Below are 17,472 nucleotides of genomic sequence, written 5' to 3'. Positions count from 1 at the left end.
CCTCAAACCTGTCAAACTTGACTTAAAAGCTTTTCCACTTTTTCAAGATTGGGATTTGTCTTGGTTATATACGACACCCTAGCCCTGACAGGTGTAGACGCTTTAATGCTAGCATGAACCCTGTCCTCAATGGAATGAATGGTACATATACTTGACTCATTTACTTTGTACACTCATCCCTGAATATTTGCATATTTAGTACAGGTATTTGCATTTTGAAGATTCATTGGAGACTAAAATATTCATAATCTGAAGTGGTTTATATATATTTTAAAATTGGGGGCATCTACTGCAAGCCTCAGTACACCCAACTCACTAGTGTGCATTACCCTGCCAGTTTCCCTCATCACCACCATAATTTAAGGTTGGTTTTATTAATTAATGAAATGTATTTTATTTCTTTTATATTCACAGTATTAAGCATAGCCTTTCTACATAAAATTGCATTATATACTGTTTAATTCACTGTTTTACATAAATGACAGTAATTGTAGCTCATTGAATTGTGTCAAGTAGCTTTTTTTGGAATTAGCCCACCCGGGCACAGGTCAAACGACCCACAACGGAGCCTGGGGGGCGAAAAAAAAAGAATGGAAAGAAATTGAAAATATAGAAAAAAGGTTATACTGTATTAATCTACACCACGAAGATGCTGGAAAACCAGCTTTTTAAAGTGAGATGTTTTCTTCATAAATAAATATTACTACTACAGTATATTTTTTACGCTTTATTTCTTTTATATTTACACTACAGTATGCAGTAGTGTTATACATAAAACGTGTATCTGTTTACCACTTAATGTATCGTGTCATTGGTGAAGAGGATAAAGTTAGATGTAAGTGACTCTGATTCAAATATTTTTGTTTATCTTTCCGTTATGTTATTGTTATAGATATTAATTATTTCTACATTTTTAACTATTTCTTTCTTTAATGTTTACACTATACACTTGTGTACTGTATAAGTTTACTGCATAATGCATTGTATTTTGCATAAAAGTCAATTTTGGTAATGTTAGGCTGGTTTTTTTTTCTTCATAATTCTCATTTACTTCTCTAATTTGTTACTATTTATTTACTGTATTGCTCGAAAGATAAGTGACATTTGAAGGGATTTAAGTAAAGAGGAATGCAGTGTGATAAAAGTTAATTATTTTGAGACATTGGTAATTGCATATTTTGCGGATCACAGCCATTTCTAGAAAGTATCTTCGTGAATATTCAGGGATTAATGTACACACGCTGACAGTCACCAGTCTCATACCGTCGTGTATCTTGTCAGGTAGTGTCATAACTTTCTCTGCTCTCTTTGCATTATCATCTAGTCATAATATTTTTGTACCATATTACAGCTAGGGGTGAAAACACACTTACCATGCAGTGGCATGATGACTGTGGTAAGCAGTGCAAGTGAGTGGCATTTTCAAACTCAGACAAATGGATGATCACTTTTTTTCTGTCAATTAGTGCCACATTTTTTTTTCGAGATAATCAAATCCATGTTCAAGGAAATTGCATTGGACAATGTTTGACTGGAGAGAAAAAGAGAGAATTGTATAGTACAGTATTAGCAGACACCTATCCAGCCAGAATGTTGAAAGATCAGACAAGGGATTCTCTGATACTGTAATTATATCTTATTAACTTAATTTTAGAACAATAGCGCTGGTGAAGATGATATAAGCCCAGTGATGTGACCGCTGCCGTAGTAAGGGATAATAAGCTCTAGTGTTGTGCTTAAGGTGTTGTATAATACATTCAGTTCAGTGGAGCACATGTACCAAACAGAATGTTCTCATAAGATCTTGCATATTAATAGCTTTTTCTTGTAAAAAAAATCACCACACACAAACATGGGAAATGGCAGTAAAATAATGATGATGATGATGATATAAAAGTATGAAAATAATGTGATAATAGTAACAAACATAATTTCAATTTTCACCTTATTTTTGAATATTTACCGTCTTCCTGTACCTGTATCAATTTAGCCAATGAGTCGTTGTTTCTGAGCACAAATACTGTGAGTAATTTTTGTAGGAAAATTCTACTGATCAGCCATGAACCACTGAACTATCTGCTTTTCTTAGAGTACGAAGCATTGGCAAGTACTGTGTCGTAATTTAATGTGCCTGACTGTGAGCTTAGATGGGAATGCATTTTTCAGCTTTATAAATTTTAAGTATTGTGCAGTGTTTCCCTGGTGTTAAAGAATGATTTTGTTTTTTTATGTTTTTCTTAGAGCGAAATAATGTAACAAACTCGGTTTTTCCACCGACTTCTACTATATAATTGGAGATGTGTTCCTACAGAAATTATTCAGCCAAAAGACATTATAGAAATATACTAAACATTTATTTTAATTATTTTATATTTTATTAAGAATTCACATTAGTCATTAATAAACTAAAATGATGGTGATCAGTGCACAAGATGATGGTTCCTGTGAGGTGATGCTGTTGAATCATCTTCCTCACCCATTAATCATTACCTGCTTTATTCTCTGAAGGCAAAAAAAAAATGTATCCTCAGTTTTTGCTTTGTATAGAACTTCTCATTGTACAACTCCCTGAAGAGGTTACCTGGTAATGTCTTTATTGACTACTTTTAAAACTTTGAGGCTTTGATAATAAATGGGAATTATTATCAGCCAAAATTAGCTTCTAGTCAGCTGAACTGGTGTGGGTCAGCATCCTTAAGCAGGCCAAAGGTAGAAGGGTGGCTCTCAGGGGATTTTGAATGGGATTATTTTAAATTACCATGGGTAATAGTTTCGTTAGGTTGAATCCATGCATGATGGGAAGGGCTAGGAGCAAATTTTAGCTCTAGACATGAAAAATATTTACCAGTTACTGCCAGTAAACAATGGAAATGTAAAATATGTACCAATTAGTAATGAACAGCTGTGCAGTGCCTTCAGCAGAAGAAGCTCACCAACTTACAATCGGCTAACTTACCTTACAACGTGCTTTCAGTAATCTATGTTGAAGTTCTTAGCACAGGCTAACTTATCATATCATATACGGTATCACAGTACTCATTGATCTACAAAAAATACCGGGAACAAAAACCTTTTCGATATTTCACACTTAATATAATACCCAGTAATCCACCTCAACCTCATATTGTTTACAAAGATGCACGACGCACCACCAGCTGTTGAGTGTTGGCACAGTTGCCAGGGCAGATCTCCTGCATCATCATAGCAAGCCCAAAGTAGCCAAATACATGGTAAGTTACGGTATGGCAGCACAGGACGATGTAAAACATAAAGTATTCATTTTTAAAAGTTTATTTATAGATACTGTACATCAAATTTTTTTCATTAAATTTGAAACATCAATCTTTGTTAATTCAATTTGAAACAAAAGAAAACTCGAAAACAAAAGATTTTTCCTAACCTTCCGATGTTCAAGAGATGTTACTCGTTTTTGGTTAAAATACTGTTATATTACAATGATATTCTATTCATACTGTGCTTGATATAATACATTCACAGAAATGTAATACTTTTGCTGAAATGACGTACGTATTACAGTGGAAAGTGGGATAAAATCATGACGAAAACAATCGAATTTCGCTTTCTTTCATTGTTCAAAAGATGTTACCGTAATTGCTTTTCGAATGGTTTTCAGTTAAAACAACTGTTGTATTTCAATAATATTCTATCCTAATTGACTTAAATAAATACTTGAATGGAAATACTGCATACAATATTTTTGCTGAAACTACCAGCGTTTCAGTGTAAAGTGCCGTAATAATAAATGGTAAACAATTTGCCTTCGGTGTTTCAGGCACAGCGATCCTCAGTTTATAGAACAGTGTTTTTAGTGAAGGTTTTCTGAAATGAGTTTATATGCCATAAAATATGATACCCTAATTTGTTGTTCCATTACCCTCAACAACTTGGGTCGACCTATAAATGAGGCATATCATAAATTAATGATTTCTTGGTAAAAAATCAGAGTCGACCTATATACGAGGTAGAATTATAGACGAGTATATACAGTACAGTACTCATCTAAAATAATAACATGCCTTTTTTTCTTAATGCTTTTTCTGATTCCTTCCCTTCCAGCAATTTTTTTACCCCTATTCTGGTCCTCCCTCTTCCCCAGCCATGCAGAGCAAGCAGGAACAGCTTTAAAAAAATTCTTGTTAGTTTAAGCTTTACAAATTGTTTTTACCGCTGTCTTATGCCATCAGATGGAAGGGAGTCTGTCAAAAAAATATGTAGGTATTTTCAGAAATGTAATACAGTACGACAAAAATTGAGGAAACACTGACAGTTGTGTGGAGAAATTTTTGCAGAATTTTTGTTGGACTAGTTTTCTCTGTAGCTTTTATGTAGAATGAATTTTGATCTGGCTCCGGCAGAAAATCTTCCTGATGACAAAGATGCAATTGAATCTTATTTATTGTGAGTAATAACTACTGACATACAAGAGTTTAGATGAGAAGTATATACGCTGTGGTAAGTGACCTTCCCACAAACAAGTTGGAGGAAACAGAGAGGTATCCCCCATGACATGAATGCCAAATACTGTACAGTACTGCCACTTGTCAAATTTTCGACACGTTCAGCTGGTTGTGGGAATATTTTTCTCCATCAATGCCGAACAGCGGCCAGATCTTGGAAATGTAAAGTTTTTATTTGATGCTAAGTAGTGTTGATATCTTGGAATAGTGTTACTGCCATCAGACACAGCAGCAACAGTTATATTTTCCTTTCACTTTTCGCTGATAATGCTGTAGGTTATAAGGAAACATTAGGTCACAGTACCCTGTAAACACAACCAGCTGTGACTACGACCCAAGTAAAACTTAACAAACAAACATAAAGAATGGCAGTGAGCACATGCATGGCTGTGGTTGACAGGTTCAGCACAGGTGTAGTGTGTATATTTGCAGACATGATTATGCATGATCAGACAAATGTTATGAAAACATACATATCTGTGAATATATTGTATGTTAAGCAGGTGCTGACTGGGCTGTACTTCATCCTTACAGCTGTGGCAGCCACCCAGTTCTGTACTGGCCTTGTCAGTCAAGATTGCAATAACACTTTTAATGCTGTACTGTATGTCATTATAGATTATAGTTAGTTTGAATATCACTACAGTAAGATTTTAACATTTTCCCCAAGTTCTCAAAACTTGTTGCATACTTTCAGATTCCATTTATGTGAATTTCTGTCAATCATGGGATAACTGTACAGTATACTGTATTATTATTATTTTTTTTTAAGATATAGTACAGTATACTGTATGTTGATAAAGATTTCTATCAAGATTCTTGGAATTAAGAAATGGCATACTGTATAGGGTAGATGAAGTAAATGAAGAAAAAATATAACTAATTTCTAAGAGTATGTTTACTACAGTTTGTTGTAGATGGTATAGACAGTACAGGGTACTGTACCTGCAGCCACAAGTACAAATACTGTATTGGAGTGTAAGGAAGTACAACATAGAGGCATGACTGTAAACACCAGATACTGAAGAGATGGTTTGTGTAGCATAAAAAACACATTACAGTACACTACAGTATATGAGTTTGTAATTAAATAGTGTTTGATGAAAGGTTGTAGAGTAATGATGTTTGTACTTAGGTAGAATAATGTAGAAATAGATAGGGTAAGACCTCTTTCACTAAAGTTTTATTGGAAATCAATGAAGTTTGATGGGACTTTTCACACAGGTGTCCCATTGATCTCAAAAAAAATTTGGTGCGAAAGAGGCCTAAGAAGTGGTGAAGTAAAGATAGTAATAAGAGTTATAAATAAATAAGGAAGTGTCTACATGTAGTTAGTCTCTCAAGTGTGTTTACTGAACTAATAATTGGGTACAGGTTGCCCTCGTTTATGGCTATTTCACAAGAACTGGATTCCCAGTTGCACAGTTTACTCATTATTACCCAAGATTTGTTTATGCCTGGCTAAAATTCACACGTATTTGGATACGTTATGCGCTATCTGTCTTGACTGTACATAATGCAGAATGGGAAAAGATTAGTCTGCCAGAACACACCTAGAGCGTGTTACCGTATATACTGTATTAACTTTTGTTGTACCGTACTTACCATCTTCTTGCCTCCAATAATGGCTCCCTAAAGCATCCTTCAATTCCTATAACAAATAAAGTAAGTCTGAAGATGCTTAAGAAGAACATAACCCTAGAAACTATGTTGCAGATATTGATTAGTGTTGAAAATTGTGAAACAGCTGCTGGGGGTACCTAGTGAATGGGTCAGGCACATGTGCTATCAAGAGGAATTTCAGACAAAATTAGGAATGTTGTTGAACAGTCTACTACATTTTAATTCAAGATGGTGACAAGAGTGAGAAACCCAGTTATAGACATATGGAAAAATGGCAGTTATGTGGATTGAACATCAAAGTCAAAAGTGAATACTGTACTGCTAAGGTTTGTCATCATGTGTGGACAGTATTACAGTTGTACAAACATAGGGGGTAAGAACAGGTTGAAGCTTTGATTGCCAGTGCTGACTGTCTCTCTCCTCGTGCTGATAATAAATTTGTTATTAGTGTATACAGTATATGAAAGATTTAATACAAAAAAAAATTTAATCAAAAGGGGGACTTTGACCGTGACTGAAAATATAACTCTATTTCCTATGGAAACAAGAACAATACAGTATTTGTTTATGTTGGTTCACTTAGAATATAGTACATGTAGTGTACAGTATTGGCCTTGTCTAGGAACACAACCCCTGGCATAGATGAGGGTGACCTGTATTTGAAATTTGGTTCTTATTAGTAGTGAAGTGGAGTAATCTTTATTTTATGAATTGAATATCACTATTTGTGGTAAACTGTTACTTTACTTGTACTTTTTTTCAGATGTACAGTAAATTCTTACTCAGTAGACCCTGGGCAGTGCACATGGTGTCTAGTAGTGAACATTAGTAAGGTTTGACCAAGAATTAATGAGGGTGGTGATGTAGGTGTTATCTTTTATGGTGAACATAATAGCATAAGTTACCACTTTGTCTTAGTACCGTGTCCCCACAAATGTATGCCTTGATTGTTAGTGTTTCAGAAGTGCACAACAGATCAATTTGTTTGTAACTTGTGAATAAATACCTGTACAAGAGATTTATAGACCTACGATCAATTTTTGTCAACATGTGGTTGAAAAATCTGGTAGCTTCACCAGCCATCTTGGATATGAATGGCTTCTTGGACCCTCCAGTCTGTTGTCACCATGGCCAGCTGCCGCCCAGTAGGCAGGAGTAGAGTTGGTTGTCATGCATCTCACTGCTCTATCACCATGCTTTATGCACTATGTGTTACAGCTTCTGAACCCTGTGTGGTCAAGTGGTGATGCAGTTAGCAAGAAAATGATAAAAAGTTTCATCTTTGAAACTGAAAAATCCATTTGCCTGCAACATTACCATGGCTGTCCACTGCCTAGTAGGCAAGAACAGCATTATCAATCACAGTGTGTCTTTTGCTGTGCTATGGCTGTGTTGCTGTGCACCATGTGTTATAGCTGTGCTTGTGCATTCTGTGTACAAAATACTTTGTGTACAGTGTTAATTATTCCTAGATGCTTATGCAGCTTTCTGGTGATTCTGCAGCAAAGAAGGAAATGAAAGAAAGTTTCATCTTAGAATCTTGGAGATTTTCCTGCCCACAGCATCACCATGGCCAGCCACTCCCACCTGCCTCTCACTTTGACCACTGCACATTATTGCCACCACCATCTACCATAATCTCCAAAGTATTTACAAGCTGGATTTACTTATTTGCTGTGTAAATTATTTAATTACTAATGTTTTTGTAAAGACACACGTAGTTGTTTAAAATCTTGTACAGTATTGTGGGTGGTATAGTATCATATCTTAGTCTCAAATTACCTAAAGTAAATCTCCCATTTCCCATAAAAAAAATTACCTGATGTATGATTTCATTCTTTAACAATTCTTAGTTCACTCCAAACCTTGAACAATTTACCAGTACTCTGATTGTTTATACAGTAGTACCCCATTTAAAGCTGTTTAACCATAGAGCTCTTGGTCCTGGAGAAATATTTTATCTAAAGAAAATACATCAATAAACAGTCAGAAGCTACGAGTTCAACATTTTCCCTTCAACACCCACCATCTTGAGGTTCGCAATTAATGAATGTCCTGTGTGACATACAGTACATCCGATCAGTTTATAAATTAGGTAAGAGTTATTTTTAAAAAGCAGATCAAAGTTGGTAAATAAAATATCACTGTATAAAATAAAAAAAAATCGAATATATACAAAGGAACTTTAATTTTGCACCAACACAATTACAATAACTCATCGGCCTTATGACGCTGATGGCACTAAACACTCATAGCCAGTCAGTGATCGCTCTTTTCTGTGTAAATTTTGACCACCGGTGGGTATACATTACACCTTTTTCCTTTCGTTATAAGACTTTGGGGGGCATCAATTTGAATATTTTACATCATAAAATTGTCAGGGAAGAGGTCTGAGAATAAGCATTACTTCAGGTGTTAGGATTCAAGTAGTGAGACGGGTGGAAGCAAGTGGTGAGTGTCAGGTCGACGTGGATAATTCTTTGAACTTAGCCACATCAATAGTTAGGACAGTTTTGATGAATGCAGACAAGATAAAAGCTTCTGTCAGACCACCACTCCATGTAACAATGTGTTTACCAGTACCTAAGTGAAGCATTTATTTATATCACTCGTAGGTAAGTGTAATGACTGTAGGAACACATCTCCATATATATATGATGGTATAATGACCACCTTTAAGTGCTGGTTCGGTCAGCACTCTTCTCCAGGACACTGTGGGCACTAAGAGGGGTGTTACCGTGTCTTTATCCCAGCTTACCATACTAGTGCCCTGGCTTGTCTGAAGTTGGCCAGCTGTGAGAACGTTAATAAAATCACATGGTATGTACCTTGATTATGTGAGTAATTTAATGCTCACTTTGGATGCCACCATATTCATTTACATTAGCAATAGATACAGTAGACTATATATGTGGTGAAGTTTATGTTCATAAATGTTCTGATTCCCACTCATGACCTCTTACTTGGTACTTTCATCTGGTTGGGCAAACTGGTTTGATTTTCATCTGTGACTTATATATCGGTATGTCATAATTGCAACTCAAAATAGAAAAAAAAAACAGAAGTTCTCAATCAAGTGAATGGAAACATGTAGGACTTAATGTTGACCGAGTTATACAATTTGGGCAATACAGTATGTCACGCAGCTGTATACTATTACTCTATATTTTTATTTTTTATTTTTTTATTATTCAAAAGGAATTTGATGCATCATATAGCTAAGAGGATTTTCTTACAATAACTTATATTTCAGACTGATCATGCCAAAAACAATCCATTCCTGAGTTCTCCAACCAGTGAGACAGCTCCAGTCCCAATCACAAACAATGGTGACTCGTCTCAGATCATCGACCTGTTTGGTGCTTCTCAAACTGATGCTGCAGTGGCCACACAGGTAACACCACACCACACATTGATGCTTGTCTTACTTCTCACAGGATTATGTTTATTTGATTGATTAGAAATTATATTGAGTCTGATAAGAGCCAGCTCAAGCCAGATTAACAACTGGTTCCATCTGGGCTTTGTTCAGCTACTGATTATCAGTGTTTGAAATGTAGCCAGACAAGACATCATAGCTTTAAATCATGTGACCCAACCATTGGCCTCTCTTCATATAAAGGAAGATTTTTTCCATACTTAACCTTTAGTTAGAATGTCTGATACTTTGTAATGAAGAATAATTAAATAGAAGCTGTCACCACTTCAGATTATGATTTATGATTGCATTTCAAAGACATACAAAAAGGATCCACTAGGAACAGTTTGTTCTTAAATCCAGGTTTCAGAAATGGGACAAAAAATAAATATAATGAATACTTGGAGTGGAAGATAAGGCAGAGGGCATAAGTAGTGGATAGTGAAGAAATATTCACTCGGATGGTATAGACAAGTGAAAAGATTTTTGGTGGAAAGAAAGAGTAGAAAAGAGGGTACATACATTGTAGCAGGTGCATTAAGGTGAGGAGGGGGGATTAACTACATGATTGGAGAGAAAGGTGGAACAGTACATCAAGGAGACAACATGAGAAGGGTTAAGGCTGGGGAACAGAAAAGACAAGTGAAGTATGCAGTGACAGGGCAGGATGGAGGCTTACCGGTTATGGCCATCCCCTCGGATGAAAGTTCTCTTGGGAAGTGAGATATTGTAGAGAATAGTGGGTGAGATTTACTGCAAGTTAGTTTGACCTATGGAGTTCACCTTTTTTCATTCTTCAAGTAACAGTTAATAAGGTTCTTCCCTTTATTATTTTGTTGGACAGTGAAGCAAATAGTTATTGTGAACTTTGAAACATTATGGTCAATATGATAGCAAGAACAGACTCTTTTGTTAACTCTTGAGGTCGTCTGAAATTTATTTAATGCCTGCCACAGGACCTCTTTTGAGCCCGCAGAATAACCAGAAATCACGGAGAATTTTTATTTTGTTATATTTTTTTCAAGGATGCTATTTGTGGCTAAGGTACTGTACAGTATTGTCAAATATTTATTCAAATGATGGAAGGCTGGGAAATCACATGAAGCCCTAAAATAAAATAAAAATAAAAGCCATTTTGGCGAGTGTAAGCTAAGCGTGAGTTTATTGTTGATTCCTCTTTATGCTGTACCCACATCATTACATCAGTTAGTATAAAGTGCTCATGGTAAGAAAGAGTCAATCATGAGGAAGACAATGGTGAAATCAGAAAAAAAGATAATGTAAAAAAGTATTTTGTTGAAATCTTTTGAAAGTACCGGGGTATTTTTTATGACACATTATTGCTGTGCACATACCAAGGAAGAGAAATAGACCAGTTAAAAGTTTGTGACAAAAACTGAAATTTTGGTAATAATATTTCCACTTAACCACTCAGACGAGGTAGGCCTTGACATATGAACGACAATGACGATATGAATACATATCAAATAAGCACAATACAGTGAACCCTCGAAGATCTGGGGGGGGCTACCTGTCTGAAAAAGCCGATTGTCCAAATCCTCTGACGAATAATAAATGATACAGTACTAGAAGAAATACCAAAAATGCAGTACTAATGTAGTTTCACTTACCCTATGCGGTGGATAGATGAGTTTGTGTTGCTGTGATTGTAGTGGGGAGTGAGAACAACTTATTATTCTGAGTCAGAGGAGCAGGGATGCTCCTCAGTTTTGCTTGGCTGGGAGGCAGGAGGGGTGCAAGTAACAGGCTTGAAGGAGGAGTCCAGCTTAAGTTGCTTCCCTGTGTTGTACTGCTTCTTTATAATAAGTTCTCCTAAAGTCCGAAAGTGTTCATAATACTGGTGCATTTGAGGACCGGATTTGCTGTCAATATAAGTTAAGATGATGTTAACCAACTCTCGTACAACAGACAATTTAAAGGTAGGCATCTTCACACACGACTCCTCTCCGTCACTGCTCTCCGCGTCGTCGTCCTCCTCTTTTTCAACAGCACGGACAGTATTGGCAATCTCCTCAGCTGAAAGCATATGTGGATCACCCTCATTTTCCTCCAACCACGTCCACATCCTCCATGGTTATATTGTTTTCTCCACCACGGTGTAACATTTGATGAAAATCTGTTACCTCAAATCCCTCAAAGTTGAGTTCAGGCTCAGTATCAAGCGAAAGTTTCTTGCAGCTGTTAGCTAAGGTGGATGTCTTGACATCCTTCCACAAAGCAGCAGAGTTAAATATCACTGATTTTATATTGTATTTCTTGATGTTGGTTAATGTACGTTGCCCTCTTGTGTCATTGACATCATCATCTTCGTCCTTCAGCACTACCAGCACTTCATCCAGGTACCTCCTCTGGTACAGCCTCTTGCATGACACAATAACTCTGGTCCATAGGCTGAATAATGGACGTAGTGTTGGGCGGCAGAAACAGGGCACGAATTTTACCATCACTGCTGACCAGTTTCTCAGCACTAGGGTGAGCTGGCACATTATCGATCAACAGAATTGCTTTGACGTCTTCAGAATCCAGCTTCATAACCTCTTCTTGTTATTTGCATATATCAGGGATGAAGTGCTTTAAAAAGTCATTGAAGATCTCACGATTAAACAATGCATTCTCGGAATGGTAGTAAATAACTGGCAACTGGCGCATACAATCCTTTAGCATTTGTGGGTGCATAGACTTGCCAACGACAGCTAACTTTAAGCGGTGCATACCATTAGCAGTAGCACAGCATAATGCAGAAATGCGCTCCTTACTCACTTTGTGGCCGGGTGTGGATGCTTCATGATTAAAGGCTTCGGTGTTGTTGGGGAGTGACCGCCAAAATAACCATTTCATCAGCATCATAAACTTGTGCCAAGTTCACCCCTTCGTCCTTGACGAGTTGGTTTAACTTCTGCCTAAACGGCTTGACTTCTTCAGTTTGAGCACTCCCAACCTCACCGTGTAACTTAATGATACGTATGCCATGGCGATTCCGGAACCTCCACAGCCAACCATCACTAGCTTGGAATGGAATACCCAAATACTGACTCTACTTATTAGCTGCTTCAGCTATCTCTTCGCCACGAATTTTAACCTCGCACACATGCTGCTGAACAAACCACATGTACACTGCTTCTTGCAACTCTTTATCCTTAAGCACTTTCATGTGCTTCCTTGCACTAGCTGCACTGGCACCATCAATGTCATACTTCAATGCAAATGCGGTAAGTTTATCCTTGGCCTTACGTATGTCTGACCGTTTGTTTCTTCACACCGTAGTCATCACAGACTTGAGCCACGGACACACCAAACTCTAACTTCTTTATTAACTCTAGTTTCTGCACAACAGATAAATGTACATGCTTTCTCTTCACACCACCACTTGCTTTAGATGCCATGATAAATAACTATTAAGCACTGTGTACGTGTCAGTAAACGTAATACACAGTAAATCCAATGAAATATGGCAGGGCCAAGTGAAGCTCTACTACACTGGCTGATGCACTAACTAGCCGACCCAGTAACGTACTCCCCTTGCTTCCGGTCCGTTGTCAGGCGTACGATCAAAATACTGTACATATCTTTTAGTCTAATTTGAAAGTGGTGACAGACACAGTGATAAACAAATTATACAAACTATGCATTCACCTACAATAACATAATCAGAAAATTGTATCATGACTAGAGTGAGTGAAATATTCCCATAAACAAAAATTGTCAACTCTATTTTGTTTCCCCCACTGCCTCAAGGCACCTATGACCCGCGCGACCGGTCAACCAGCGCCCACGGGCCTAAAATATTCTTTGTTCTGTTTTGGGATTACTTTTTAGGGAGTCTTCTTCACCCAGAACCTCCCAAATACAGTATGTATTTAGAATGCTGTGTGTATGTAAATGAATAAGAATAAATGAAGAAAGTTACGTATATCTACCTGAAAGTACGAGTTGAAAAATAACCATAACATCTCACAACTTGGGCCAGTAGCCTGGTGGTTGCAATGATGAGTTTAACCTGGCTACAATGCCATGAATAATCACTATTAAGCATTATTATATCAGTAAACACTAATAATAACAGTAAATCCAGTGAAATATGGCAGGGAGGGAAGAGAGTTAAGCGCAGATGACACTCAACTACAGTAGCAGCACTCACTCACTCCCCTTACCCGCACCCGTCACCAGGCGTACAATCGAAATATGTAGGGGAGAAATACATATCTTGTAGTCTAATTTGTAATTGATGACAGGCACAGTAATAAACAAATTATATAAACCGTGCATTTACCTACGATAACATAATAAGAAACATTGTATCATTATTAGAGAGAATGAAATAATATTCCCAAAAACTACAATTGTCAACTCAGTTTGCTTCCCACTTCCTCGAGCACCTGTGTCCAACACAGCCGAAGGGTCAAGCGGCTCCCACGGGCCTAAAATGTTCTTTGCTCTGTTTTGGGAAGGTTTCTTAGGGAAGCTTCTAGGACGCTTCTTAGCCCAGAATCCCCCAATTTTTTTTACGAATCATCCGAAATCCGGATTTACCGGGTCCGGATCTTCGAGGGTATACTGTATATTCATTATAATTCATTATACCCATATGCATGCCTCTACTGCACTATATTTCACTATCAATTATTATTGTTCCAAGCTATGCCTATATATTACAACATGCTTTTGTGTGGTATATGTGACTATTGTGAGTAGCCTTTTCACCAATGTCTCATAAATTAAAAAAAAATATTTTATTATAAATACTTCAATACACATCACTTTATCACTTCATGAGGATAAATATATTGAGATAGCTGCGATAAGGCCACTGTGGCCACTTTTAAATCACACCTGGGACACACACACACCACTTAGGAAACCAGATGCACACTGGTGATTGTGGTGCACTATCACCTGGCCTACAGCATCTAGGTAGGTTGCCACCTAGCCTTAAGACTTAGTTCTGTGCAGGAGAGTGGCATGATAAAAGTGGCATTAAAATTTGACCATAAACTTTTTGAGAAAATTAAAAAAAATGCCATGATGTGTCTGATTGTGAGGGACAAGTTTCATTTACAATAACTCAAAATGCCACTTACGCGTCTGAATCCCAGCTTTATTGGTAGGGACCGGCAGATTCTTATGGCATTTTTGCATGCAGTAGATCAAAATGCATATCAATAGAATCAGTAATTTCTTTCAAAATATTTATAGCAGAAAATAGTCTTCTTTTATTGAAGTAATTCTATTCCTGCTTCTTTCTTTATGTATTATTATTATTACTATTACTGGATGTATATTATTGCTGGTTGGTCTTACTGGCCCCTCTCACTCCAGGCTAGTAAAGCATCGGATGATTTACTTCAGTTGGGAAATCCATTTGCGGACATGCTGACCACCCCAGCTGCCAGCAGTGCTCCTGCCCCCCCAACACAGCCGTATTCCAATGGTAGGACTGTTATGTTCCACACACCCCAGATCCGTGGTCCTCCTGGTATTTAGGTGTCACATTTCAGCATGATTGATATTTATTTTAATGTATAAGCGCTGGTAGACCTCATTTTTCTTTATTTATTCCAATGCAGCAGCTTGATTCAAGATGTGCACAGAATTGATATTGCATTTGTTATTTTTCATTTAAATCATTAATGTGATTTATTGATTGATTTCATGAATAAGAGACAGTGAAAATAATTTGTTAATCTCTTTCAATGTTAAATTCATTCCTTAACTTGATATACTGTGTAGCTTATCTGCCCTTGAAATGAAGTAATAGTAAAATGAGGATTGGGGTGAAGTAAGCTTTGAGTGTGTACAGTACAGTCTTCTGCACTAGTTTAATGTTTGGTGTGTTGTGAGTGACTGAGGGATGGGTTAGTCTAATGTGAGGGTTGTTTTCTGTGTGGGAGAGTTAATGTTTTTTTTTTCTCACAAGTTTTGGTAATGTTTATATATGAATTTGAATCTATCATAAAGTACAATGCATGTCAAGCCTGTGTTTTATTTACAGTACAGTACATAAAAGTTGTAATTTCTACTGTAAGTTGAACAGATTTTAAATTGTACTTAGTTATTCTTCAGGAATGATGTGCATGGGTACTGTCAAATATATGTTTGTATATTGTGACACAGAATTACTTTCTGGAACTGTTTTGTATTTAAATTAATTATCTTAAGATTCTTATTCTCCTTCAGCATTTTATTTAATGAGTGTGTGTAAAATAGGTTGACAAAGGATCCCTTCATTGTTAGGTAAGTCTGTGGGTGTTTTTGTGTGTGTGTGTGTGTGAGAGAGAGTGTGTATGTGTGTGATTATACTTGTATATTTTTGTGAAACATTAAGTACCAGGTTGTAATGGGATCTCAGTGATGTTTACTTGTTGTGAGCCAGAAGGTAAGTCACCTTATGCTTGACTGCTCGTTCACTCATCACAGAATGCCATAGAAAATTACTACAGGTATTTGTTTATTGGTTGTTTTGTTTTGTTGCATGAAATGTTTAGCTGTAAGTATGCTGAAGAGATGTATTCAGTTAAGTAAATTCCTTGTAGAAATCTTCTTTATAACTTGTGTACATACAACAATGGTAGGAGTCTAGACTTTGGGCACTTTGCTTTAAGTGCAGCTCTTAAAAATAGGTTTTAGTTTTGTAAGGAATATTTTTTAATAGAATGCTGCCATAATTGTAGACACTACTGGGCATCTCATACTTTTCATTGATATTACCAGAATGTATAGTCATTTTTGTTTACTATTTCAATAACCTTGAAGTAACAACAACAAAGTAAGATGTTAATCACCTTATTTTACCCAACTTGATAATCCATAGAGCAGGATCTGACCTAAAGCTCCATAACTATAGCAGACAACCACTGAGCCACAGATATTGATGCTTTGAACTGTCTTGACACAGTGGAGTAGATACAGCACTTGCCTCCTGTTCCATGGGTCGGTGGATGATCCCTGGGCACTCCCAATTCATCCAGCTGCAAATGGGTACCTAAGTTTACAACTTGGAGAAGTGAATCCGGTCTTGTGCAGTACCGGCCATGTTGCCTCCTTGTGTACCAAAGGCTTATTTTACAGTGTGCTGTATCCTCACTGCTCCTCACAGACAGTCCTGCCTATGGGACCCACTTTCACTTATTCAATCTTAATACAGTACTGTAGTTCTTTTATTGGTTCACTTTACATTCTCACTCTGCCATTTAGTGGTTGTTACTTTTCAACTGATGGATGAGGAGAGATGTACCTGACTTTGTGCTCTGAAAGCCAATGCGGTTGACAAGTGACCTCTTTCAAGGTAGTCTTGCATAGTGTTGCCATAGATAAGTTATTTATTTACATGGGCAGAGGTTTTATATGAAGAACATGCAAAGATTTCCATTTATGTCCTTTTGGGTTATTAACCAGTCAAAAGTGTGCATAAAGTAAGGTGGTGGGAAGGTTGGGGTGAATTTAATATGAAAAATTATATTCCTGTAAATAAGAAATTTTCTTGTTTCACAGAAGTATAATGCAGTATAGTAATGAAGTTTGCAATTCTTGGGTAATAAAGTATAATGCTGTGTTGTATGACACTGCCATAGCTGCCTTGACTTTTTTTTTCTAATCACTAACAAGTGTTCAAGGTTGAGTGATGAGAGTATTGCTGCTGATGGTGCAATAAGGCACCATGCAATAAATTATGCAGGAAGTGGAAATATTATTCAGTGATTTCCAAACACTGGTTTTAAACAAACATTTTTTAATATGGAACAGTTGGTCAGTCACCTTAGGTACTCAGCATATCCAATAACCTCCCCAGGCTATTCCTGCTCCCACTTCTGCAGCCCCAGACAGATCTTGTCTTTGACTTAACCATCCAGTTAAGAAATAAAAATGAATAGATGTACACATCATATAACATTTTGTTACCATTAAATACAAAGATTATAGTCTAAAGGAAGTCAT

At 36.8% G+C, this 17,472-nt stretch overlaps 1 protein-coding gene across 22 annotated transcripts in view; it reads left to right on the top strand.

Annotated features, from left to right (window-relative positions):
- Positions 1 to 17,472, top strand: part of LOC121874472 (phosphatidylinositol-binding clathrin assembly protein LAP-like) — a 160,557-nt gene that overhangs the window by 121,656 nt on the left and 21,429 nt on the right. For 17 of the 22 annotated variants that reach the window (XM_042378612.1, XM_042378596.1, XM_042378592.1 and 14 more), the window contains 2 exons: positions 9,355 to 9,495; positions 14,857 to 14,968. In XM_042378612.1, coding sequence (XP_042234546.1) covers positions 9,355 to 9,495; positions 14,857 to 14,968 — 253 coding nt within the window. The remainder of the gene's footprint in view (positions 1 to 9,354; positions 9,496 to 14,856; positions 14,969 to 17,472) is intronic. The other 5 variants (XM_042378605.1, XM_042378603.1, XM_042378593.1 and 2 more) reach the window with 1 other exon arrangement.

The sequence above is a fragment of the Homarus americanus genome, unplaced genomic scaffold (genome assembly GCF_018991925.1).
Source record: "Homarus americanus isolate GMGI-L3 unplaced genomic scaffold, GMGI_Hamer_2.0 scaffold11794, whole genome shotgun sequence".
NCBI lineage: Eukaryota > Metazoa > Arthropoda > Malacostraca > Decapoda > Nephropidae > Homarus > Homarus americanus.
The sequence above is the reverse complement of the archived record's forward strand: the minus strand, read 5'-3'. Positions and strand labels throughout refer to the sequence as shown.